This window comes from Diospyros lotus, chromosome 9, assembly GCF_014633365.1.
Source record: "Diospyros lotus cultivar Yz01 chromosome 9, ASM1463336v1, whole genome shotgun sequence".
Classification (NCBI taxonomy): domain Eukaryota; kingdom Viridiplantae; phylum Streptophyta; class Magnoliopsida; order Ericales; family Ebenaceae; genus Diospyros; species Diospyros lotus.
Window position 1 is genome coordinate 37831277 of NC_068346.1, and position 26234 is coordinate 37857510.

The 26234-nt window shown below is 35.4% G+C and overlaps 1 protein-coding gene across 2 annotated transcripts; it reads right to left on the minus strand.

Annotated features, from left to right (window-relative positions):
- Positions 1–16352: 16352 nt before the first annotated feature.
- On the minus strand, positions 16353–20269 carry LOC127809901 (squalene monooxygenase SE1-like). Of its 2 annotated transcripts, XM_052349071.1 has the most exons (6): positions 20115–20269; positions 19687–19950; positions 18400–18511; positions 18116–18290; positions 17795–17975; positions 16353–17668 (listed from the first exon to the last, which is right to left on the minus strand). In XM_052349071.1, the coding sequence occupies exons 2-6, from the start codon at positions 19933–19935 to the stop codon at positions 16754–16756; spliced, it is 1632 nt and encodes a 543-aa protein (XP_052205031.1). In that variant the 5' UTR covers positions 19936–19950; positions 20115–20269; the 3' UTR covers positions 16353–16753. The 2 variants fall into 2 exon arrangements, with proteins under 2 accessions (XP_052205031.1, XP_052205030.1); XM_052349070.1 differs by having other exon boundaries at positions 19687–20254.
- Between the last annotated feature and the right edge of the window lie 5965 nt (positions 20270–26234).

Genomic DNA, 26234 nt, shown 5'->3' on the forward strand with positions numbered 1-26234 from the left:
GTGGAACTAAATAGATCTATGTGGAAAACAATACAAGAGTTGAAGTTAAAGGCATTGACACCTGCAAGTTGTGTATACGTGGTGGTCAAATCTTGTATTTATATGATGTATTGTTTGCTCTAGAAATTCGACGAAATCTTGTTATAGTTGAACTATTTTTAAATTCAATATATTATGGTTGTGGTAATTTGCAAAATGGTTTAATTGTACTTAATGTAGATTATGTTTCATGTAGCAAATTACAAAGTACCGATTTTTTCCTCATTACTTCTTCTAGAAATTTGCATGAAAAAAAGAATATATGGCATGCAAGATTTGGCTATATAGGACAACATAGATTGGATAAATTAGCAAAAGAAGCCTTATTAGGCCAAGTTACAAAAGTGAATCTACCAGCTTGTGAAAGTTGTCTAATAGGGAAAATGGAAAGAAAACCATTTGGCAAAGCAATTAGAACTGAAAATCCATTGCAATTAATTCATTCCGACATATGTAGTCTAATGAATGTTAGGGCCAGCCATGGAGGTGTTTATTTCATCACTTTCATTGATGACTATACTCATTTTGGCTTTATCTATTTGATTTCTCACAAGTCAGAAGCTTTGGAGTGCTTCAAAAGATATTTGAACTTAGTAGAAAATCAATTAAACATAAAAGTTAAAGCATTAAGAATTGATAGAGGTCGCGAGTATTTGTTTAAACAATTTAAATTGTTGTGTGATGAAAAAGGAATTGAGAGACAATTGACCATTCCATATAGTCCACAACAAAATGGTATTGCGGAAAGAAGAAATATAACTCTTCTAAAAATGGTTAGGTCAATGATGGCAGGGGCAAGATTGTCAATCACCTTTTGGGGTGATGCATTGTTGACAGTTATTTATCTACTCAATTTAGTACACTCGAAATCTATACCTTCTACCCCATATGAGTTATGGACTGGAAGAAAACTTAATCTAAGTCACTTAAGAACTTGGGGATGTGCGACCTATATTCATGATCCTTCTCATAAGCATGAAAAGTTGGGTCAGAGAGGGAAAAAGAGTATATTTGTAAAATACTCAACACACTCAAAGGGATATGTTTTTATTGATGATCAGGCAAATGGGAGTATTACTGAGTTTGAATCTCGGGATACATTTTTCTTGAAAAATGAATTTCCTAACATAGGCAAAATAAATCAAAAAAAAATTCTTTATGAAATTGAAGATCAGGATGATTCCATTATTCAAAATTGTTTAGTACATTTACCTGAAACTGTACTTAGGGAATCTAATCCAAGTGGGAGCGAGACAAGAGTTCTTGAATCTGTTTCACGTGAACTTCAAATTAGAAAAAGTAGTCGTGGACACATACCTCAGCGTCGTTTCGATATTAAAGGTAAAGTTTTTCTCATTGCTCCACAAGATGAGGAAGAACATAATTCTGTCGAAGAGGCTCTTTTTGGAGCTACTAAAGAAAAATGACAAAAGGTAATGGAAAAAGAAATTGACTCAATGAAATCCAACAAAGTTTGGACATTGGTTGATCTTTCAAAGGATTGCAAGGCTATTGGAAATAAATGAGTTCTGAAAATCAAACGCAAAGCTAATAGATCCATTGAGAGATATAAGGTACGTCTAGTAACCAAAGGATATACTCAATAGGAAGGAATTGATTATGAGGAAATTTCTTCTCCTGTTGTAAGATTTACCTCTATACGCCTTATCCTAGCAACATTGACCAGTTTAGATTTGAAATTATATCAAATAGATGTAAAAACTGCTTTTCTAAGTGGCAAACTAGAAGAAAAAATTTATATGGAATAACCCAAAGATTTCATAAAAGAGGGTCAAGAGCACAAAGTATGCAGACTCATGAGATTCATTTATGGATTGAAATAATCTTCCAGACAGTGATACTTAAGATTTCATCAACCGATTATCTCATGTGATTTTCAAATGATTGATGAAAACCACTGTGTCTATGTCAAAAGATCTAACGATAAGTTCGTGATCTTATCTTTTTATGTTGATGACATACTTTTAGTTGAGAATGATAACACTACAAGAAGAAGTGGTATTGTCGGCAAAAATTTCCCGACGGTTTGAGCAAATGTCGAGGAAAACACCACAATCCCCGGCGATTTACAAAATTGTCGGGGATTTAACACAATAGCCGGTGGTTATTCCATATACATCTCCGTAAAAATCGCCGGTGATGTTAACCCATCCTCGACAGTTTCAAAACCACCGGTGATTTAGACACATCCCCGGCGGTTTTGAAACAGCTAGTGATTTAGACACATCCCCGGCGATTTTCAAATCGCCAGGGATATGACTTATATATAATACCCTCAGAATTCCCCTCACCCGTGCCCAAATCTTCCCCTCGCCCTTTCTCTTATAAAATTCCCCTCTGTAAACCCTAACCTTCTCTCGTTCGCGCCTCGCTGTGTCTCTCTCGCTCGTTCTTGCCGCTGCATTTCGCTCGCTCACTCTCAGTCGCTTTTGCCCTCGCCCTCGCTCGTTCACTCTCAATCGCTCCTGTCCTCGCCCTCGCTCGCTCACTCTCAGTCGCTCTTGCCCTCGCCCTCGCTCGCTCACTCTCAGTTGCTCTCGCACTCGCCCTCGCTTGCTCACTCTCAGTCGCGCTCGCCCTCGCTGCCTAACTGCCTCTCGATCGCTCTTGCTCACTCGCCACCCTCGCTCTCGTCTCGCTCAATCACTGCTACCTGTTGCTCCATTTGGTATGGTGACTCCAAACTTATCTAAGATATGTTTGTTCTGTAATTTTGTTTACTCATGTTCAAATTTATAATATCTTACCTTTGCTCAAATTATGAATCACATTTGGTGTATTCTTCATATTGCTATTGAATCAAAAACTATTAATTTTCAAAAGTTATATATTAAGTATTCATGATTCCCTTTCTCGCTTGTCTTTGGTTCAGACAGGCAATTATGTGTTTGATTATGAATTGAATAATTAATTTCATATTCTACACACAATTAAGCATGTTTTTATTGTAGATTACAAGCCCATAAATGTATATTATTTTTACATTTAAGCGTGTGAAGCACTCTACTTTACATTGACCTCTGTTTTGTTGACTATATTATCTCTTCCCTACCTTCTCATACTTGATTAATTAGGACCTCTCTTTGTACATATATAAATCTTACAAATATATATTCATATAATATGTGTCTAAAATTTTGAGCACATCCTTACTGAAAGTATGGGTAGTACGGTTACTTGAATTTTTATACTTCATTTTTTGGTTCAAATCTATAATTTTTACGAGAATTTTATACTTAGTTGTACCTATATGTATATTTTACTGATATACATGCATACACACACACATATATTAGTTGTACTTTAGTAATAAAGATAACTTTATTCAATTTCTCTTATAACCGTATTATTTTCTATACTTTCTTGTTCAATTTTTCTATTAGTTTTGTTTCACCTTATCATTTCTTTTAATAAAAAAGAAATCATTCTTTGGTTTCTTTGATTTTGAATGAGTTTGAATCCATCCTTTATTTCTTCAATATTGATCTAATCTTTAAAAATTCTATACCAATGGCAAGTTCAAGTTTAACACTCATTGCATAGTTGTGCTAATTCAATAATTTCATACTTCCCCTAATATATTATTTTATATATCAACATAAATTATCCAAATGCACTGTTGAATGCATTTCTTCATTCCCATGAGAATTTTACAATTTATCATAATTAAGGAAATATTTGAAAATTTTAGATAAAAGTCAATGGGGTTTACTTATGAATACAATCATTTTGTGACAATAATTCAACATAGAGCACTTTACTAAAATTAAATACATGATACATAGTGTGTGCTTCCATATAATAAATGTATAAACATTTTTCCCCCTTCTGTAGGCATTAATTTACAGCCAACAGATACTGGCAACAGTGAAGACAACATTCTAACGCAAGGTATAAGCCATTTCTTTGTCTCTCTCCAAGTAAGTGTGCATGTGTTTAATTATTTAATTCCATATAAACTCTGAAAAGCCAGACCAACTTCAGGCAGAGTAAATTTTCTCCATAGATGAACAACTGGAAAGGAACATTTCAACTTTGTGGTTGAACTTTGGAATTCGGAGGTCCAAATCAGTATGATTAAATGGTTGTAGACATTCATTATGTTCTGGTTTTATATGGTGGAGGATCTTCAAATTTTTTTAAAACAAAAAAAAAAAAAAAAACTCGACTCAACAAATTCTCATCCCAACTATTTGGGGATAAAGCTTGATTTAGGCATATATTTTTCGTTACACCAACTTTTGCCTCTGCGATTTCCCAGGCAGTGCATGGAGATAGACCTAAATCTTCTGCATGCGAGTGTTCATAAATGTAGTTTAAATTTTTTGATAAGATGATGATTAACAATTTAACATTTTTTATGTCACTTTAGTTTTATTCTTTATCTTCTTAGCAAGTTATTCTTCAATTCTCGTGTAGGACAGAATCATCAAATAGAATGCTAATGATGGATGAGTGCAGAAACATGCGGTGACACCATATAGCATCATATTTAATTGCAGATAATTTTAATTACTTAGTTGATAAGGGCTCCAATGCAAGCTCTTGTCTTGATTGTGTGAACACGCATTAACCTTGCAGAAAGGAGCCGGCGTTTAGGAATTCATGCTGGCCCACCTAGTGGGATTGAGGCTTGTGTTGTTGTAGGCTTGGGTTAAGAAGTCATGTCCTATTGAAGGACTAGATCAGTATGCTTATTTTGGCTCTGGTTTGCTTTAGATGAATGGTGTTATGAACTTTCTCAAAATTTTAGGAAAGCTAGGAACTGCAATAATTTGCTTTCTCTTTGTATATTAATAATTGTAATATGGTGATTTTATAGATACTAATAATGTATTCGGCTTGGCTTTGCATGGAGCTTTAGGGCTGAAGATTCCATGTGCTTGCACTTTCTCTTTGTGGCTGTTTTACAATGATTGGCTGATTGAACACCTTTAAATTTTGATTAGCTTTGATGAATTCTCCGGATCTTCTTCTGATGTTATTAATTTTGAAATTGTTTGTGGGATCTCAAAGTGGTATGCATTTGATGTTTCTTTAAGTACATGTTTTTGTTTTGAGATAAAAATAGCTAAAGTGCTTTGGACATATATCTGGAATTTTTATTGGTTGGTCCTTGTTGGCCCACTAAGCTTCCATTCTTGTTTTGCTGTACTATGTCTCTTCATAGTTTGTTTTCTGGTGCAGGGCCCCAAACCCAGATAATGTGTTGGTTATGTGGACTCCAGTAGGGCTATTCTCCACCAGAAATTTGCTCCAAAACCAGAGGCTGTTCAAGACTAATTTCGTCTAAGAGAGCTGAACTTCCTAATTCCTCAACTCTTGAGACCAATGACTTTGAGCCATTCTCTGCTGCCAGGTGTCGTATCTTTAGAAGATCAAATGATAAGGTAACATATTTTTTCCTTCCTTTTCCTTCATACGTAGCATTGGATAGACGTATACCATATCAACGCATCTTGTATGCTTTGTCTGGTTATTTGACTTTGTCGGTGGCTTTATTAAACCGTCGGCAATTATTTAACTTTTTCGGTAATCTTTTAACCGTCGGTAATAATTTTCTCTGTGATTTTTAAATCGTTGAAAAAAGTGAAAACTTTGCTGGCGATTTTTGTAAACCGTCGGCAATTATTTGACTTTTTCGACTGTTTGCTAACCGCCGGTAATATTTTTCCCGGCAGTTTTTAAACTGCCAAAAAAAGTGAAACTTTGCCGGCAGTTTAGAAATACCACCGGTAATTATTATTTTTACCGGTGGTTTTTATAAACTGTCAGTAATTAGTATTTTCTGGCGGTTTACAACCACTGGAAAGATTTTCCAACGGAGGTATTTCCGACGATTATAATTACTGCCGATAAAACTTTTACCAGCTGTTTTTTTACTTTTTCCTTCGATTTTTTCACCGCCGGTAAAAATTGAAACTCTTGTAGTGTAAGGAATATCTTTTGAGTATCAAAGAATGGTTGTCCTCCAATTTCAAGATGAAGGACTTAGGCGAAACAACATATATTTTTAGTGTTAAGATCAAGAAAGATTATTCAAAGAAATTGTTAACTCTTTCTCAAGAGTCATATATTCGAAAGATTCTTGAACGATTTCATATGCAAAATTACAAACCTGTAGATACTCCAATTGTTAAAGGTGAAGACTTAACTAGAAGGATGTGTCATAAAACTCCACAAGAAAAGGAACAAATGGTTAGAGTTCCTTATTCTATTATCGTGGGTAGTCTTATGTATGCTATGATGTGTATAAAACCAAATATCTGTTATGCAGTTGGCATGGTGAGTGGATATCAGTCAAACCCAGGCCAACCCCATTGAAAAGCCGTAAAAATGATAATGAGATGCCTGAATAGTACAGTGGATTATTCCCTTTATTATCAAGGAAAAGATCTGCACCTTGAGGGATATACTGATGCTGATTGGGGAAGAGATTTAGAAGAAATGAAATTTATCTCTGGATATGCTTTTCTACTTGACAATGGAGCTATCTCTTGGAGTAACAAGAAACAAACTTGTATAGCTTTGTCTACCATGGAAGCTAAGTTTGTAACATTATCAGTTGTAATACAAGAAACTGTTTGGTTGAAAAGGTTTCTAAACCACTTGGGAGTTGTGAATGATTTGTCGAATTTTGTTATTGTGAATTGTGACAGTCAATCTGCAATAACATTTACTAGGGATCCCAAATATCATTTGAAGACCAAACATATTGACGCAAGAAATAATTTTGTAAGAGATATTATTGCATAGAAGGAGGTGCGCTTGAAGTATATCTCTACACACAATAACATTTTGTTAAATGTATTTTTTTTTGCTTTGTGAACATTGATATATAATATTATTATTTTTCAATCTTTATATATATAAAAGTAGGATAGTCTTGAAAAAAGAAATTTCCCCCAAAAACTTGCATTAATGATTTGTAATTAATATTTATTACATTAATAATTTGCATTTTGTTATTTGCATTAATAATTTAAATCTTTCAATTGCTTTGAAATAATAAGTAGTAATAAAATCCCTCCCCCAAAAACTTGCATTAATGATTTGCATTTAGTACTTATTGCATTAATAATTTATATTTTGTAATTTGCATTAATAATTTAAATATTTCAATTGTTTTAAAATAATATGTACTAATTATTATAAAATTAATAATAAATTTTAAATACACGAATTTTTCAATACTTTTCAATATATTATTATATGAATATTAAATATTTAATTAATTCATCAATCAATCAAAAATAAATACTATTTATGAGGAATATAAATAGACATTTAAACAATTAATTAAGTCACAAACAATTATTCATTTATATAAAATTATATCTTTATATAATATAATATAAATATTATATATTATAGTAGAATAGTATAATATATATTAGAATAGTATGCAAATATTTCTTCTCACCAAAAATCTGTCAAACTATTTTTTACATCTAAAATTTATATTAAACTTGTGTGAATTTTTCAATACTATTAATTAATCAAAAATAAATATTTTCTGTTTGATCTTCTTATCAATTAATCCGTCAATCAATCAAAAATAAATATTATTTATAAGAAATATGAATAAACACTTAAAATATTAACTAAGTCACGGAAAATTATTCATTAAATAAAATTTTATCTTTGTATAATATAATAATATATTATATTAAAGTAGAATAGTTTACAAATTTTTGTTCCCTCCAAAAATCTGTCAAGCTATTTTTTGCCTCTTAAATTTTGTATTAAATTTGCATGAGTTTTATGAGAAATATTAATAGACAACTTAAACTATTAATTAAGTTATAAAAAATTGTCTATTTATTTAAAATATTATCTTTATAACTTTATTCTATATATATTTATATAATATTAAAATATGATACTCAAACAAAATATTTTGCCAAGTATCAACCAATGGTGAATTTTTTCTCTCAAAAACTTGCATTAAATCAAAGATAGTGATTAATTAATTATTAATTACTTCAATAATTATATTATAGTCTTGAAAATGTGATATCTTAACAAATTCATAAAAAATTATTTAAGGTTGTTAAATGTTAGGGTTTTTCAATACTAATTAATATTTAAAGTATCACATTTTTAAGACTATGGAAGAAATCAAAATTCTTATTTTTAAAATTTTGTTATTATTGAAAAAACTTATTCTTACTCATATTTAAGAGTTTTAATTTATATTTATAATTATAATAAAATAAATAGAAAATAACGAACATCTTTGAGTGAATATATTATAGATTTTATAATATTTATTTATAAATAAATATAATATAATAAATAAAAAAATTTATAAGTATTTTGTCAAGTGATCTACTTAATGTGTTAATTATTTTTTAGCATATTGAATGGCATTACATTGAATTAAAAGTGTTCTCCATTAGCATATTAAATAACGAATAATTAATTAAACTTAAATTTTGATAAATAATTAAAGATTAAAAAAATTATAATTATCAATTATGTTAAAATTATTTAAAATAAAAAATTTATTTTTTTATTTTTAAATTAAATTCTCCCATGTATCACACGGGCTCACCACTAGTTTATGTTAATAAATGATTCATATTTTTTTTAATGTTAATTGTGTTTAATACCCAAAGTTATAATGCATACACATATATACAATGCTTCATGTATATTGCTGAGTGCAATTATTAAAGGTCTGTCGAACAGATGGTTGGCTTTCTCACACAAGCAACCACATCTATGACTAAGTGGTATATAAATGAAAGATAAGTTTTAAACATATCACAAGGCAAGCTAATGAGAGTTCAAACTTAAAACAAAATCACCTTGATGAGTTATCAAGATAAGACTATAAAGGATAGTTAAAAGGAGAAGATTTGTTTATCACCTTAGCTTTTTAAGAGTGTCAGATGGGAGTCTTGCTTAATAGATATGTGAAAAGTAGAGTTGTGAACTCAAGTTAGATACTAAGTGTATTTGAACTATCACCTGTACGATATTTATATAAGATGAGACATACGCTCAATGGGAAAAGGAGAATAATACAATAGCACGTGTTTCATATTATGTGTGCAAAGTTCAACCAAAACATGATAACAAAAGATATGGATCTCTTCTTTTAGTTATATGAGACCCTTGAGGTCATAAGAATCTCATAAAATACCTATTAACCTTTAACTATTTCTTGAAGTTATGATTCGGTGCAACTATCTTGGAATGATACCAAAAACCATATATGATCTGGTTGGATGGAGCATATCTAGTAAAGCAATTGAATTATGATGGAAAGATTTCAGGAGGAAGGAAATATCTATTTGAGTGTCATATTTGAATGTATTCACAGGTCGACCAATTATAGTTATTCGTTGAATTATAAATGTGAATACAAATTTTATTAAAAAGTGATAAGTCAAATTGAGATCTAAATATAAATAAATGTGACTTGATAGTTCTGGGATATAATATACAGACTCTACTTGAATAATGGATCTGCTATATATATCTAACAATTGTATAGCAATGAGCTCTAGAAGAAAAGAGTATACTGGTCTCACAGCCTATTTGCCTATGTAGAATATATAGAGAAATGAGAGTATATGGGTAAGTGAACCCATTATGTGCGAGTGGGAGATATAGTAAATTCAGGTTGTGTACCTGGGTCGATCCACCTGTAACAGATTCCAAGTCCAGCCCAAATCTAGAGGAAGTGGGCAGTTTACTCGCACAGGTAAACTATAGCAAAAAAAACTGTATGCAAAAATAAGAACGAAGAAAACGGGGATGGAGAAATTACTCTCAAAATTGTTAAATTGTGAAGCTCCAAACGGTGTCGTTACACTATGCTGACTGGAAGGCCACGTGCAGCAACCGCGTGCTGCCATTTGGCAGCCGCTGGATGGCTGCACGTGGCAACCATCAGCTGACCCTCAGCTGGCGCCTGATTATGCTCCCTCAACCATTGCCCGATCATCTCCTGTTCTCCTGCTCCTCTTCCGTTTTCTGTTGGGATTATAATCGTGCTTGCACGATTTGATCTGGTCCATTCATCCACACTTTTTGAGGCGCAATCCCAGCCGCTCTTGATCGCTTTTAATTGCTGCCTCGAGATGTGAACTGGGAGAGGCAAAAAAGACGAAAGAAAAATCAGAAAGGGGTTTTCTATCGGGTTGGTTCTTGTGGGTTGAAGGCTCTCGCCTTTTGGCTAGGGTTCTCTCTGGTTTGTTCCCTAATTCTTTTCTGTACATGTCTGTATAGCTTTTGTGGTTCGATAGGTTTGCCTTTAATCTGTATTAAGTGATTGATCGACAGTTTTGTGTTCTCGAACCATTGATTGTTAGAGGGCTTTGTTTGTGAGGGTTTATGAGCGTGTAATCCGATTTTCATCTCATAGTGCAGTGAGCTCTTTTCTCTCGAGCTCAACGTGGATGTAGCCTCAGTTTGAGGTGAACCACGGTAAAAACTCTTGTGTCTCTGTTCTTTTTTTTGTTTCTATGCGTTTATATTTTTTGATTTCAGCACTATGAATGTTTGTTTCCATTCAGACCATCAAATATTTTGTGATTGCTTAAGCAAAACCCTAAGTTTTCTGTCGAGTCTCAACAGTGGTATCAGATCCACTTTAAGTTCAGCTTCTAGGGTTTTCTGTAAGGCCAATCGTTCTTCAATATCTAGGGTTCTCTGATAGAGTCCGTGTCAGCGGGTGTTTGCTGTATTGATTCATTTCAGTGAATAGAGCCCTTTTAGGTTACCTTCGTGCAATACGAAGATGAACTCTACCCGATTTGAGATCGGTATATTTGATGGAAAAGGAGACTTTGGAAGCTGGAAGAAAAAGATGAGAGTATTACTCTCTCATCATAAAGTGCTTATAGCACTTGAGACAGACGATCGCAAATGGTTAGCAAACCAGCTTGCAAGAACAGAGGAAATCAGGGAGGAAGCCTTTAATCTGATCTTCCTCCATCTAGGTGACAGCGTGATCCGCAAAGTGGATGGTATGACTACTCCCTTAGAGCTATGGAATAAATTAGATGCTTTATTTTCTGTCATTACTGCACCTAACTTAGTATATCTGAAAGGCATGTTATTTAATACTAAAATGAGTACATCTAAGACAATGGATGAGAATATAGATGAATTCACTAAACTTGCATTGCTACTTAGGGGTACTGATCAAGCTTTAGGAGACTCGAGTGAAGCTATGATTTTATTAAATGCATTGCCTGAAGATTATGATGTTGTTAAACATGCATTAAGATATACTGGCATAGTACCTACATTAGACCTTGTTATTTCAGGCATTAAGGCTAGAGAACTAGAATTGGGAACATCTAAGAAATCTGGAAATAACCTATTTGTAAAGAGTAAGAATGAGAAAAAACACTTTGCAAATAATAATGATCAAACCATTGGGTCAGGGCAAAAGGGTAAGAAGAAAGATAAAAGGGGTAAGCAAAAATGGAAATGCTATCACTATGGGAAAGAATGACACATCAAAAAATACTGTTATGACTTTATTAAGAAACAAAAGCAAGGGGGAAACATAAATGCTAATCCAAATAATTCAAATTGCTTAGCTGAGGTACTTACTGTTTCAAATGTTTCTATTGATAATGAATGGATCATGGATTCCGGTTGTTCCTTTCATATGTGCCCTAACATTGATTGGTTTCAAAAATTTGATAAAAGAGAATCAGGAACAGTGTTTATGGGTAATAACCAATCTTGTAGGATTAAAGGTATAGGAAACATATCTCTCAGATTGCATGACAACAAAATTAGAACATTAACTGAGGTAAGATATGTTCCTGATCTAAAAAGGAATCTAATATCTCTTGGCACATTAGATGAACTAGGATTCTCCTATAAGGCAGAAAATGGATCCATGCATGTGTTTAAGGGAGATGATCTAATACTAATTGAAGCTAAGAAAAATGGATTATATGTGTTGGATGGCTGTTATTTCCCTTCTGATATTATTAATTCTGCATGCATAGTAAAATCTGATAAGACAGAATTATGGCACTTGAGACACTTCCATATAAGCCTAAAAGGTCTTAAGGCACTGTCTAACCAAGGCTACCTTGGTTCAGTGCCAGTGGGGTCCCTCGACTTTTGTGAGCCATATGTCCTAGGCAAGCAACATAGGCTGGGTTTCCATAAGGGAACCCACCTGGCGAAGGTATGCCTAGAGTATATACATGCTGATTTATGGGGGCCTTCTCAGGTCCCTACTCATGGTGGTAACAGATACTTTCTCTCTATTATTGATGCTTTCACTAGGAATGTTTGGGTTTTTCTTTTAAAATCTAAAGACCAGACCCTAGAGAAGTTTAAGACTTGGAAGAACTTAATTGAAAATCAAATAGATAGAAAGATTAAAACCTTAAGGACAGACAATGGTCTAGAATTTTGTAACAAAGAGTTTGATGAATTCTGTAATACCCAAGGTATTCTTAGGCATAGGACTGTGAGGTATACACCCCAACAAAATGGGGTAGCTGAGAGGATGAACCGAACTCTTCTTGAAAAAGTTAGATGCCTCTTGTTCACCTCTAATATGCCAAAGTCTTTTTGAGGGGAGGCCTTGTCTACAGCAGCCTATTTGGTAAATAGAAGCCCTTCCACTGCCTTAAATCTAAAATGTCCTGAAGAAAAATGGACCAATAGAAAAATAAATCTAGATTAGCTAAGGGTGTTTGGTTGTGAAGCGTATGCTCACAAATCAGAAGGTAAGTTAGATGCTAGGTCCATTAAGTGTGTGTTCGTTGGTTACCAAGAGGGGACCAAAGGCTTTAGATTATGGGAAAGACAATCTGGTGGGATAAAAATTATTATCAGCAGAGATGTCATATTTAATGAAGCCATTTTCCCATGTAAAATCATAAATCCTGAAGAAACCAACAATAATAGTAACCCAGATGATTTTATTATTCTAGGAGGGTCTCAAATTGAGGTAGAGCAAGCAAAAGGTTCTCTTCCAGCTGCTCCAACAGAATCCAACCTAGAAGATGTTCCAAACCCTCATGAAAACCAAACCTCTGATCATGATGATGATCAAGAGGAACAAGAAAGAGAATTTGAGATTGAGGTGGAGCATTTTAGCCCCACCCAAGATCTCAGTGATTATCATCCAGCCCGAGATAGAAGCAGGAGGGTTTCAAGACCCCCTGCCAGGTATGCCTATTCGGATCTAGTGTTTTGTGCCCTTGTGGTAGGTCTGGAATTAAGGAGCAGTGAGCCTTCTACATATGAGGAGGCTGTCAGCTCTAAGGAAAGTGTTAAGTGGCAGCAGGCCATGGATGAGGAAATGGCCTCACTTAAAATTAATGGCACCTGGGAGTTAGTGCCTAGACCTCAAAAACAGAAGTTAATCCAGTGTAAATGGTTGTATAAGCTAAAGGAAGGCATAACTCTCACTGACCCTATTAGGTATAATGCAAGATTAGTGGCAAAGGGGTTTACTCAGAGAGAAGGAATAGACTACACTGAAATTTTCTCCCCTGTAGTAAAATTCAAAACCATTCGCATGATGCTGTCTGTGGTTGTTCAATTTGATCTTGAATTAGAACAATTAGATGTTAAAACAACTTTTTTACATGGAGATTTAGAGAAAATTTACATGATACAACCTGCTGGATATATTGACTCAAACAAACCTGAGCATGTTTGTTTACTAAAGAAATCCCTTTATGGCTAAAACAATCCCCAAGACAATGGTATAAAAAGTTTGATAATTTTATTTTAGGAATTGGGTTTGTAAGGAGTAAATATGATAATTGTTTCTATTTTATTCTCTCAAATGGTCCCATTTATCTATTGTTATATGTTGATGACATTCTGTTAATTAGCAAGTCTAAGTCAAAGATAAATAAATTAAAACAGATGCTCAACACAAGTTTTGACATGAAAGACTTAGGTTCAGCTAAGAAAATTCTAGGAATGACAATAGAAAGGGATAGAAAAAATTTCATCTTAAAGGTTCATCAAAATGACTACTTGATGAAATCTGTGAAAAGGTTTGGCATGCAAAATTGCAAGCCAGTGAGTGTCCCATTAGCTGGACATTTTGTTTTAACTAAATCTCAATGCCCTATGTCCAACTCTGAAATCATTAAAATGGAAAGTGTTCCATATGCTAATACTATTGGAACCATCATGTATGCTATGATTAGCACAAGGCCTGATTTAGCCTATGCTATTTCAACCCTCAGCAGATTCATGTCCAACCGGGGTAAACCTCACTGGGATGCTCTTAAATATTTATTGAGATATATACATGGATCAGTTAATGTTGGATTAAGTTACAAGAAAAGATTTAATTCTCTTGATCTTGTTGGGTATGTAGATTCTGACTTTGCAGGGGATAGAGACTCTCGTAAGTCCACTACTGCTTTATATTTCACCTTAGGTGGAAATTGCATCAGCTGGAAATCACAACTGCAGCCTCTGGTTGCTCTGTCTTCCACTGAGGCTGAATATGTAGCAGTAACTGATACTGTTAAAGAGGCAGTGTGGCTTCAAGATATCCTCCAGGAAATCCAACTGCTCCAAGGTAAGTCTGTGGTATACTCAGACAGTCAAAATGCGATTCACTTGACCAAAAATCCAGTCTATCATGAACGCACCAAGCACGTGGATGTCAGGTATTATTATATTAGAGATTTGGTTGCTAATGGCACTATATCTATACTTAAAGTGCCTACAGAAAATAACCCTGCTGATATGGGTACAAAGTTACTAAATGCAACAAAGTTCAAGCATTGCTTGGACCTGTTGCATGTGGGTGTTGGTTGATCTTATCAACCAGAGCCATGAAAGAGAGAATTGTAGCATGCTGCATTTGTTATGATGTTTGGATTTCACTTTTCTGTTTGGTGCTTCAAGGTGGAGATTGTTAAATTGTGAAGCTCCAAACGGTGTCGTTACACTATGCTGACTGGAAGACCACGTGCAGCAACCGCGTGCTGCCATTTGGCAGCTGCTGGATGGCTGCACGTGGCAACCATCAGCTGACCCTCAGCTGGCGCCTGATTATGCTCCCTCAACCATTGCCCGATCATCTCCTGCTCTCCTGCTCCTCTGTCGTTTTCTGTTGGGATTATAATCGTGCTTGCACGATTTGATCTAGTCCATTCATCCACACGTTTTGAGGCGCAATCCCAGCCGCTCTTGATCGCTTTTAATTGCTGCCTCGAGATGTGAACTGGGAGAGGCAGAAAAGACGAAAGAAAAATCAGAAAGGGGTTTTCTATCGGGTTGGTTCTTGCGGGTTGAAGGCTCTCGCTTTTTGGCTAGGGTTCTCTCTGGTTTGTTCCCTAATTTTTTTCTGTACATGTCTGTATAGCTTTTGTGGTTCGATAGGTTTGCCTTTAATCTGTATTAAGTGATTGATCGGCAGTTTTGTGTTCTCGAACCATTGATTGTTAGAGGGCTTTGTTTGTGAGGGTTTATGAGCGTGTAATCCGATTTTCATCTCATAGTGCAGTGAGCTCTTCTTTTTCGAGCTCAACGTGGATGTAGCCTCAGTTTGAGGTGAACCACGGTAAAAACTCTTGTGTCTCTGTTCTTATTTTTGTTTCTCTGCATTTATATTTTTTGATTCCAGCACTGTGAATGTTTGTTTCCATTCAGACCATCAAATATTTTGTGATTGCTTAAGCAAAACCCTAAGTTTTCTGTCGAGTCTCGACAAAAACCAATTCCAAGATTTTTTTGTGTTGTGTGAGGCATTTAGGTTGTGGATACGAACGATTTCCATTGTAATTTCGTTTCATATCAGTGATTCAATCACTTGATCCTATTTCTGCTGTGTTAACTAGGTAAGTTTGATTCTTCCAACAAAAGTCATAGAAGAAATTGCAGGATTAGATAAAAGTGGCTTACCTTGAGAAGGTTAATAATGAAAATCCCTAGCTAGTTTCATGGAATTGCTTTATGTTGAGACCTTCCCTGGAGAGGTGTTTTACCTCTCTCGTTGAAGCTTTCCAAGAGGGTGTTCGGGAGAGAGTTTCCAAGCCTAGAGTGTGAGGCCTTCTTTGTTTTTGGTCTTCATGCCCTCTCGTTGGTGGGGCCGACCCTTTGAGCTTTAGCATCGTTAATGGACCTGGGCCTTAATGCTCATCAATATTACAAAAATTTCAATATCAAAAAAGAAAAAGGTATTGCAAATAATTAATTAATACATGTCATCATATGGTCAAATTTTAGTTATTTTTTCTTTTCGAAAGAGAAAGTTAATTATGGAGTGCTCAATTGTCATGGATGGAGCCTTGCATTCTTACTAGTGCTGTGCCATGCCCATATCACCAAACAACAATTCATCATCATATAAGTATTAATTCATATTCCAAGCGTACAACACAAACGCATTTTGTTGATACATATATAAATGGCTGGCTAGCTAGAAAACATGGATCCATGCATCATGTATATATAAATTATTAATTATCTACACTTGATTTGTTTAAGAAACTTAATGATATATAGTATATATTATTATAGTTTAGAGAGAGAGAGAGAGAGAGAGATTGATGAGACATGGACCCATTAGACCGACCTCGTACCTAGCTAGCTACCTATTTGCATTGATCCTTTTTTGATTTATATATATATCATTTATTTTCTTAATATATATTGATTGTCCAGCATGATTTGAGGCAGGAATGCCAAAATTATTAATTAGTATTAATTTTTATTAGTTTAGTTACTGTAGGGGGGAGGAGGAGGAGGAGGTCTTGCTCCTGCTCTTGCTCCATGCTCTGTGATATGCGGGAACCATCGCAGGGAAGAACATCTGCCTGACTCCCTCGGCCTTTATAATTGGAAAAATGATGGCCGACGCGCCCGATATCAGTCTGGCTCCCAGCCATACTCGCTTGGGCCATGGAAACGGCACCAACAACCGCCCCACCCCATATATAGCCACCGCGAAGAAATGCATAACCAGCGTCAGGGGCCGAGGGTTGAGCCCCGAAAGCAGCGACACCGGCCCCTTGGAACATATTCCCCCCAGGCTCAGATAATCGAAGCAGGCCCTGCGCATTTCTTGCCTTGCCTGGTCTGGCGACGCGCAGAACACCTTGTAGAGCGCCCCCGCCAGGGTGTTTATGGTGGACGCCACCGGCTTCCGCAAGGTGTAGAAGGATTCCAGATAGCTGCACAGGGCGGCCCCGTCGTTGAGGTCCCGTATTGGCCTGAGAAGATCCCTTAGCACCACGATGTCCGACAGAGCCACGGTCATGCCTCCGCCGGTCAAGGGGTGCCGCATGTTGAAGGCGTCTCCCATCAGAAGCGCGCCCGGAGTGGGATGAGGAGCTGCCGGCATGCTCCGGTTGGGCATCGTCTTTATGTTCCCTTTGTCGATAGCCGCTACGAAGGCGTCGTGCAGTTGAGGTGGCACCTGAGGAGCCACCACCGTCTTCAAGTACGTAGCCATGTCGCCGTTGGAAATGGAAGGCACCTTTTGGCCAGGCACATCAACCAGACAGCGAATCTCGGTGCTACTGATGGGATAGAACAAGATGGGCGAGGGATCTGCCAGAATAACGTGGCCGTGATTTGAGAACGGCAGCTGACAATTCTCCAGCACCAACCCAACGAAACAAGAAGGCACGTCCACCTGCACGCATCCCGCCGATTGATATTCAATCGATCGAGAGAGAAGCCAAGATTGATTAATTATTAATTAATTGATATACCAAGATTGATCACTAACTGATCGATTTATACAAATCAATATTTGTACCTTGGGATTGCAGACTAGGGAGCGCCTCAAATTGGAAAAGCAACCATCGCAAACAATTGTAAGAGGTGCGTAGGCGGCTTTGAATTCCTCCTCTTGCCCGTTCTTTCTCTTATACTGCACTCCCTTTACAGTCCCGTTTTCTTCCACCAGAGATGTTACAGTTCCTTCTTCCAGTGTTACACTGCAGTACGTAGTAGTAGTTTCAATTAAGTATCTATCTATGTATAATCAAATTAATTAATTAATTAAAACATGCAAGAAGAAGAAGAAGAAGCAGCTGGCTGCTGGCAACTGACTGATCGGGATTAGAGGTATACATACTTGGGAAGAGAGGCAGCTTTGTGCCTCAAGCGCTGGATGAAGCGGCCGTTGTGAAAGCTTCTGCCGGCCACATCAGAATGGAATTTTTCCAAGGGGTAAGGCAGTTTTGCATTTCTACCATCCTTGTACAAAGCATATCCAACCACTCGCTGCGCGTCGATCTTATCCACACAATCTGCATATATAAATATATATATATTCATTCAGTTTAAGTTAATTATTAATTCATTCATATAATATTAATAATATATAATTATTATGTATGCACGTACGTACGCACTTACCCTGAAGACCCAACTCCATTAATTTCAAGTAACCTCCTGGCTGCAGAAGTTCCCCGACAATTCTATCCGGTTCAGTCAAGTCCCTCTCTATTACGTGCACTCGCCGGCCGTCCTGCTCCGAACCCGAGAAATAAACACTTCTAATAATAATTACTTAAATGAATTTAATTGGCTGATGACAGCAAGCTACCTAACTGCTGCAATTGCTATAAGCCTATAACCCATACAAAATCAAGTTCATTAATGAGTCGTTACAAAATCAAGCTCATTAATGAGTTGTTCTACGGGCTCTACAGGCCTATCGAGCGACTCATATAAAGGAGATAAAAAGACGATTTTGCCCCGTCCTCTTTGTAAATTTACAAACTGGGCCACTGCCCCTCCTACTCTACGCGTCTCCCCTGCCATGGCCGCCATCTCGCCTCTTCGCCGTGCCTCGCTACAGTCGTCTCGTCTCGTCTCTGTTGCCTCTCTACCATTGCCGCCTCACCTCGCCGACAGTCGATACAGCGACTATCAACAAGGTGAGACAAGACGACGAAGACGAAACGAGGCGACGGCCATGACAGGGGAGACTCGTAGAGCAGAGGGGAATCCATGGGAGGAGAAGGAAGAGAGCAAGGCATGGGGGCAAAATAGTCTTTTTGCCTCCTTTCAATAAACCCGTCGAACTTTCTAGCATTTTCCCTCGTTAATTCATACGTTGCTATGGGCATCTCCCCAAATCAACAATATATATATATATTTATATTTACTACTCTTTCAGCAAAAATAAAGAAATAAACAACATATATTTACTACTACTGTTCTTGTCATGAGTCACAGGGTGGCGTCCCAAATCCAACTATATAAGTCAAATTTCCTTTAACATGAATATGCGGGCTTGACTTTGCAATCACGCCCCTGCTAGGGAAACAAGAAGCAGAAGTAAGCCTTTGTTATTTTATTTGCTCCATTCTCTCTTTTTCCCAAATTCAAATTAAATAATAGATGATATATATATATATATATATTGATGAGTTGGATTGAAATGAACGATACAACATATTTAATTATAGGCAAGTTAATTTGCACAAGCATATATATATATATATATATATATACACACACGCACATGTATGTAGAATCAAAAAACATTAATTGAGTTACATGAGCACACCTTTTTTATTTGTTTTTGTATTGAAGTTGTTGATTTTCCACAAGTTCTTGACAGCCAATAGTTTAATCGAGGAACTCGAAAAGATAACTTTTTCAGAGAGAGAGAGAGAGAGAGAGAGAGAGAGTTACTTTGGCGAGAGTGTAAGCGAGGGCGGCACCGGCGACGCCGGCTCCGACAATAATGACGTCGGTGGTGGGAGGAGAAGGATTACTGAAAGAGGTGGTCTTGTAGCTTTCTTGGGTGGTCGGGGAATTGAAAGATGGTCTGTTCTTCTTCTTCTTCCTGCTGGTTGAGGTGTACAAGAGAACAAAGCCCAACAAAGACACGAAAAACCCCAGAAGAAACCGGGGATCTACCATCATCGTCGTCTTCATCATCTCCTCCTCCTCCTCCTGTGTGAGCAAATTCACAGTACCAAAAAGTTAGGTACGCGAGATCCAGGAAGGACCTGACCTGACCTGCTGCTGCACAGTATATATATATATATATATTTAGCTAGCAAGCCGGCCGGCCGGACGGACGGACGGACTTGGTATAATTTTGCCCTCCTATCTACCTATCTATATATCTCTCTGGCTGGCTGGCTGGCTGGCTCTGAAATGGAAGGCTGTTATGGAGAGAAACCCAATTGGAATAGAATAGCGCCTTTTATAAGGAAAAAAACGAAGAAAATAGAACTCCTATCAATCTATCAGTCTATCTATGCATGTGCATATATATATATATGTATATATCAAGTGCTGGCCCGAGCCAAAGTAGGTGTATTTAATGCACGCACCAACCAACCCCCCCCTTTCAATCAGCCTCCTCCCTTATAGCTTTATATGCAAATTAATTATTTGAGTTCACATAATAATCACATACGTACGTACGGTCCAGCTTTTTTAAAAATATATATATATTTTGTAATATTAAATGAATTTAAAATACTACTTTTTTGCCATCCAACAAAATGATATATGATATATATATAGTTGTAGTTTATTAATTCTTATAATAATTATATTAATTAAGCATGTACAAATGAACTACATGTATATAATTAAGATGACACGTTGATATATATAAAAAAAAAGAAAAAATACTAATTAACATGCTTCTATAATTTATTAATCAAAACATATATATATATATATATTTGGTGACACCTTAATTAGTTATATATATATATATATATGAGACGCAACGCAACCATATTTATCCCAATATATATATATATATAAAATGAATTATTATACAAGCAAGCTCTTAATTAATTTAATTTTTGCATCCATTATACGTACGTACCTTGTAAATTATTTTATTTAATCTGGAATTAAATTGATGTGACGCCTCTAATAAAATCTGTAATAGAAGAGTGTAGAAAATGGAGCAACCGTACGACGTCGGATGCGAATTAATTATTTGCAGGGGAAATATCACGAGGAAAAAAACACATAGAAGCATGAAAGAAGAGACGTGGCAGTAGTTAAGTGGTACAAGTCATCCTCAATGGCCAATGCATGCAACATTATTAAGCTAAGTGATTCGATCGATCGGTCGGATGTTGACCAAAAAAAACCCACCAAAGATATTATAATATAATAAAATGCTATATATATAATTATGTACGTAGTAGTTAATTATTATTATTATTATTATATTTTAAAACTTTGAAAAGGGTAATTAATTAAGAAAATAAAATAATTAATTTGTATTTCCATTAATTTTCAATGTGTCGCACGTCTAATTAATTTGAATAATGTCATTTGCATGCCTTGCGGGCAATTAAGTCAGAATTGGTTGGTGTGAGAATTATTATTATTATTGGTAAGGGTGCATGGTAAATGGACAAAATTAGAAGGGGACCTCTACCTCTACCTCTACCTCTACCTCTTAGCTTGGCCAAATATTAGTCATTATTATAAGTCACCCCGCCCGTCTCTTTCACCTCTAATTTAATTATTACTTGTCACACAATATAAGTTAATATCATATCAACTCTGATTTTTGTCCCTCTCCGGCCCATTTCAATGGATTCATCACTTGGGTCTTGGGAGCCAGCCACGCTGCCTTTTTTTTTAATTATTGCTACACAGAATTAATATTATTTAAAAATTCAAAAATAATTACTTATTCGTAATTATTTTTATAATTTTTTATATTTTTCATGTCTAACTTAAGCATCAAAATATTCACGAGGAGTTTTTTGTATTGTCTGATTATTTTTTTTTATTGCAGGTTGAACGATCAAACAATAATTTTTTTAATTAAATAAATTTATTAATATATCTTAGCAATAGCGTATTATTTTTCTATAGATTATTATTTATTGGATAAGTTGTGTGTGTGTGTGTTGGGATGTGGAATTTGTGTAGTGACAAACTGCGGGGTGTAGAGTGGGTGCATCTTAATACTAAATGGACAAAATTGGGAAGTCACCTCATGAAAACAACTTATTATTTACGTATCAATGGATGGCTAGTTCCAATATTAATTTTATTATTATTATTATTATTTAAAGTTTTCCTTAATTTTTGCTGCAATTTATATAACTAGTAGATTTTGAGAAGTGAAGAGGCTACGTACGTATTTCTATTATTTAATGAACACCTTAATTAATTTATTACTCAAACAGACAGACGAGTAATTATAAAGTGTAGAGAGAGATTTTGTTTATTATTATTATTATTATTATTATTATTATTAAGTAAAAAGGAGTGCACCATGCTTGCAGCCAGCCGGAGCAGGAAGAATCAAATATCAGTTGCCTCTCACTGCTACCCCTTTTTTTAACTTTTAGGCAGTAAAATCAAAGAGTTAGGGACTATATATATATATATATATATATATATACACCACCAATTATATATATATATATTCCACCTTCAGAAATTATACTATTTTAAAAGTCTTTAACACTTTTAGGAAATTAAGTGCACATATATATATATATATATATATGCAGCACAAGATTGAATTAATTTCTTTCTTCTCTCATTTTTTCTACTGTTGTGTTTCCACCTACCAACCATATATATGATAGATCATTCATGTCAATGTAAGCGTGCTCTCCATAAGTTAGTATCAACTACGTACTAGTCTTTCTTTTGAGTCTTTAAATATTGGTAGCTAATTAATTAATTAATTATAAGATGTGTGTGTGTGTGTATCACACCAAATAATAATGTGTCTTGTAATGCAAGTAAAAGAATGTTTCAAGTAATATACAATCACAAATGGAAGCTGGGACTGACGATCTCATCAGCTTCCAATTAATCCAAAGACCCGGCCGGAAAACATATATATATATATTTAATGGGTTCATGCATGTATATATATATATATATTTGTATATGTATTTGTTGATTTAAAATATAAAAACTAGAACTCAAATTGATTATATATAGTATAGTGGTGGTCATGCTTCTATATATATATATATATGTCATTGTTTATACAATTAATTAAATATCAATTATATATCGTTGTTGAAATGAATATTAATTAGAGACGGATGGATGGATGGATGTGACCTGATGATCAGTCACGTACGTGGTGGTGGAGGTTGGAAACTCGTAAAATGCGACTTTCAATCATTGAATGCAATTAGACGACTCTTATAAATTCATTTGTACCCAACAAGGCGGTGGACTACTTTAAATTTGCCCACAGGCCACAGCACAGCCGAAGATTTAGCTAGATAGATAGCTGGGTTAATTTGCACCCCGGCCCTCTCTCCACCCTATTAATTATATTAATTGTTGTCAATTATATACGGGCCCTTTGAATAAATTAAAAGGGGTAAGTTTTAATCCGGCCTTCTGTTAATTAGTGTTAGTCATATATAGTTTATATGTGCGTACATATATATATCAGATTAATTTGTTTGTGACATGCATGATACTGACACCATGTCACCGACAACACTATTATTTCCCACAAGCCTCTCTCACAAATATATATATCTTGATTTTTATTTTTTTTTGGTTTTCATTATTCCACTTTCTCTACTAGCTAGCTAATTCATTTTATTACTATAGCTAGCTTTTGTCATGCATGTCTGGGTGGGGTGGGGGAACATGCATGCATTCGTATTAATTTGTTCAATTCTACTAACTAATTATTAAGCTTGTCGACGTGCGTGTGGACTACTGGGGTTAAATTCATTTGTGAATAAAGATAAGGGCTTAATTTGATTGATAGAGAAATTCAAATTTAAACAACAATTAATGGTCATGCAGTGCAATTTTGACTTCATTCGGTTGCAAATGAGAGGTGGTTGAACATGATCATATTCTACCAAAGAATCAAGAATGAAAAATTATTGGCTGGCTGCAAATGTCAATTCATTTTTGGATCTACCCAGGCAATAATTCGCGGGGGATTATATATATATATATATATATATTGTTCATGCCTTTGATTATATATGGATCCATGTCCCACGAAAGAGAAATCAACTAGCAAGTCAAAGCTAAAACTTGCAAGCCTACTTAGGCACACTATTGTGCATGTTAGGTTAGGTGCGTGACAATTAATTTAATTTAATTTAATTATATATATATATATATATAGAGAGAGAGAGAGAGAGGGCAGTCCTCCATCGTTGACACACCAAGTTCAAGTAATAGCTAGTACTGCTTAAGCCAGCCAGTGCTGAAAAAATGCCCACCACCACCACCACCACCACCACAATATTGACTTGTAATTGTCACCAATTTTGATCAAGAGTGGCGGCCAGGGCAACCTTCCATCATCATCATATAATTAATATGTATGCATTTTCTAGGTAGGGTTAGGTGAAAATGTCAAAGAAAGGCTTCCAACTTGGCTTAGCTTTGTGGGAACAATCAGAACCAGGCCAGTAGTCCAAGTATGTACGCTAACCCTCAAGTGAAGTATAGTACGTGTAGTTCCTGATGATCTCGATCGATCTTCTTTGAGGTTTAGGGTTAATATCGGTGATAATAAAATGATGGCTACATATATATATATATATATATGATGATCATGATGATGATGATGATGAGAACGATGATGATGATGATGAGAACACATCATCATATTTATGCATATATATATATATATATATCCATCAGATTATTAAGATTTTGAGGCTGACCAAGCCAAACCCTCTCGCCGTCGCAACCAAATGTACAGTCTCCGTATCAGTATATGGACACCAACCCCCGCCCCACTCCCTTCACTATTTATATAATGGCCCATTGTGTTTAAATTTCATGATGCCAGATGAGTTCAATGCAATTTTAATTAGTAAATAAGCTATTTAGTAAATTTTCACTTTTAAACTCGATTTATGTTAGTTAGATGTGTTAAAAAGACTCAAAACTCAATTCTATATTTTGATACATTTGCTAATTTAAATGTTTTATTAAATAATTATAATTACAACTCATCTCAATTTTATTTTATTTTATTTTTATGCAATTAAATCCAACAACTTACCTTGCTTAAACCCACTCACCTCTATCCCAATATGATCTTACAGTTGGCCAACTAACAGCAATAAGTTGACTTAATTGGGGACGATATGCACATACATGTAGTGTATGTTGTTTAAAAAGAAAAGAATTTCATATTTTGATGAGAGTACGTACGTTAATTAGCTACCTAACTTGGTTACAAGTCAACTTGTGATAGTTTAAATTTAACTGTTTTCATTAAGTTTGTTATGTGTTGTAACACACACACACACAGAATTAGTTGATTCTCTAGAAAAGTTGTACAAACAGCGAGTTTGGTCGCTTCCTTTGAATCAATTACTGTTTTCAGTTCTTCAACAGAAAGTGATGAGGGAATATTTACAGGGGTCAATTTTACTGTACTACCCCTGGGAGGTTACCATTAACTCGGAGCCATGTGTGCTAGTAAAGGCCAATATGCGATCGCCATGTGTCAAGACTTAGGAGCTCCGCTTATCTTTATAATCTTTATTATGATTTTGAACTAGAAAGAGAAAAAGAGGAAGATTAAGTCAACCAATGATATCTTTAAATATCTCAAGAATTATCTCTATTAGGGAAGATTATCTTTTCTCCCCATGGAAAGGGGATCAACATCTCTTTTTGAAATATATCTTATCTCCTAAGGGAAAGGCTAACGGACATCTATAAATAGAGGACAGGCTCTACAGTCCCCACCCTTTTTGCATGTACTTGGTCCGAGACAGAAGAAGGTGATCGGCTCCGCATCATCAATTGGCGCCCACCGTGGGGCCTCGTTTTTCTTTTTGTCTGCCAAGTATAATCTCAAGCCACTTGAAGCACAATCAGATTGAGTGGGAAAGAAAAGGTTTCATGTATGTGGCCTCATTAACGGTATGCTTCCTGGTTTAATATTTATACATCGATTACTGTTACATAAAAGGAGAAAAAAATAGTTGGAGGCACTATGCGTATCAACTATTAATTTATGTGTGTAAAGATCAATTTTTGTATGTGTCAATTTTCGCTGTTTTCCCATAAGCTTGGCTCTTATGTGACCTCATTAACGGCTTCCGAAAAAATGGAAGAAGAAATTGGGAGCGGTAATCCAGGAGAAAGAAGATGTTCATCTTATTTTATAGATCCTATGAGGCTTGATTTTGCCATCCTATGCGGCTTTATGTTAAAATAAAACCTTTTAGAGGCTAGAAAAAAAGACAAGCAGAATTAGTGGATGAAGTTTCACGGCA

Excerpts from the sequence above, each read along its gene's own strand:
- LOC127809901 (XM_052349071.1), bottom strand. The coding sequence starts at position 19,935 with ATGATGAAGACGACGATGATGGTAGATCCCCGGTTTCTTCTGGGGTTT. Across the intron at positions 18,291-18,399 it reads AATGGAGTTGGGTCTTCAGG|ATTGTGTGGATAAGATCGAC; the intron begins GTAAGTGCGTAC and ends TTATATATGCAG. Across the intron at positions 17,669-17,794 it reads CCCTAGTCTGCAATCCCAAG|GTGGACGTGCCTTCTTGTTT; the intron begins GTACAAATATTG and ends GGATGCGTGCAG.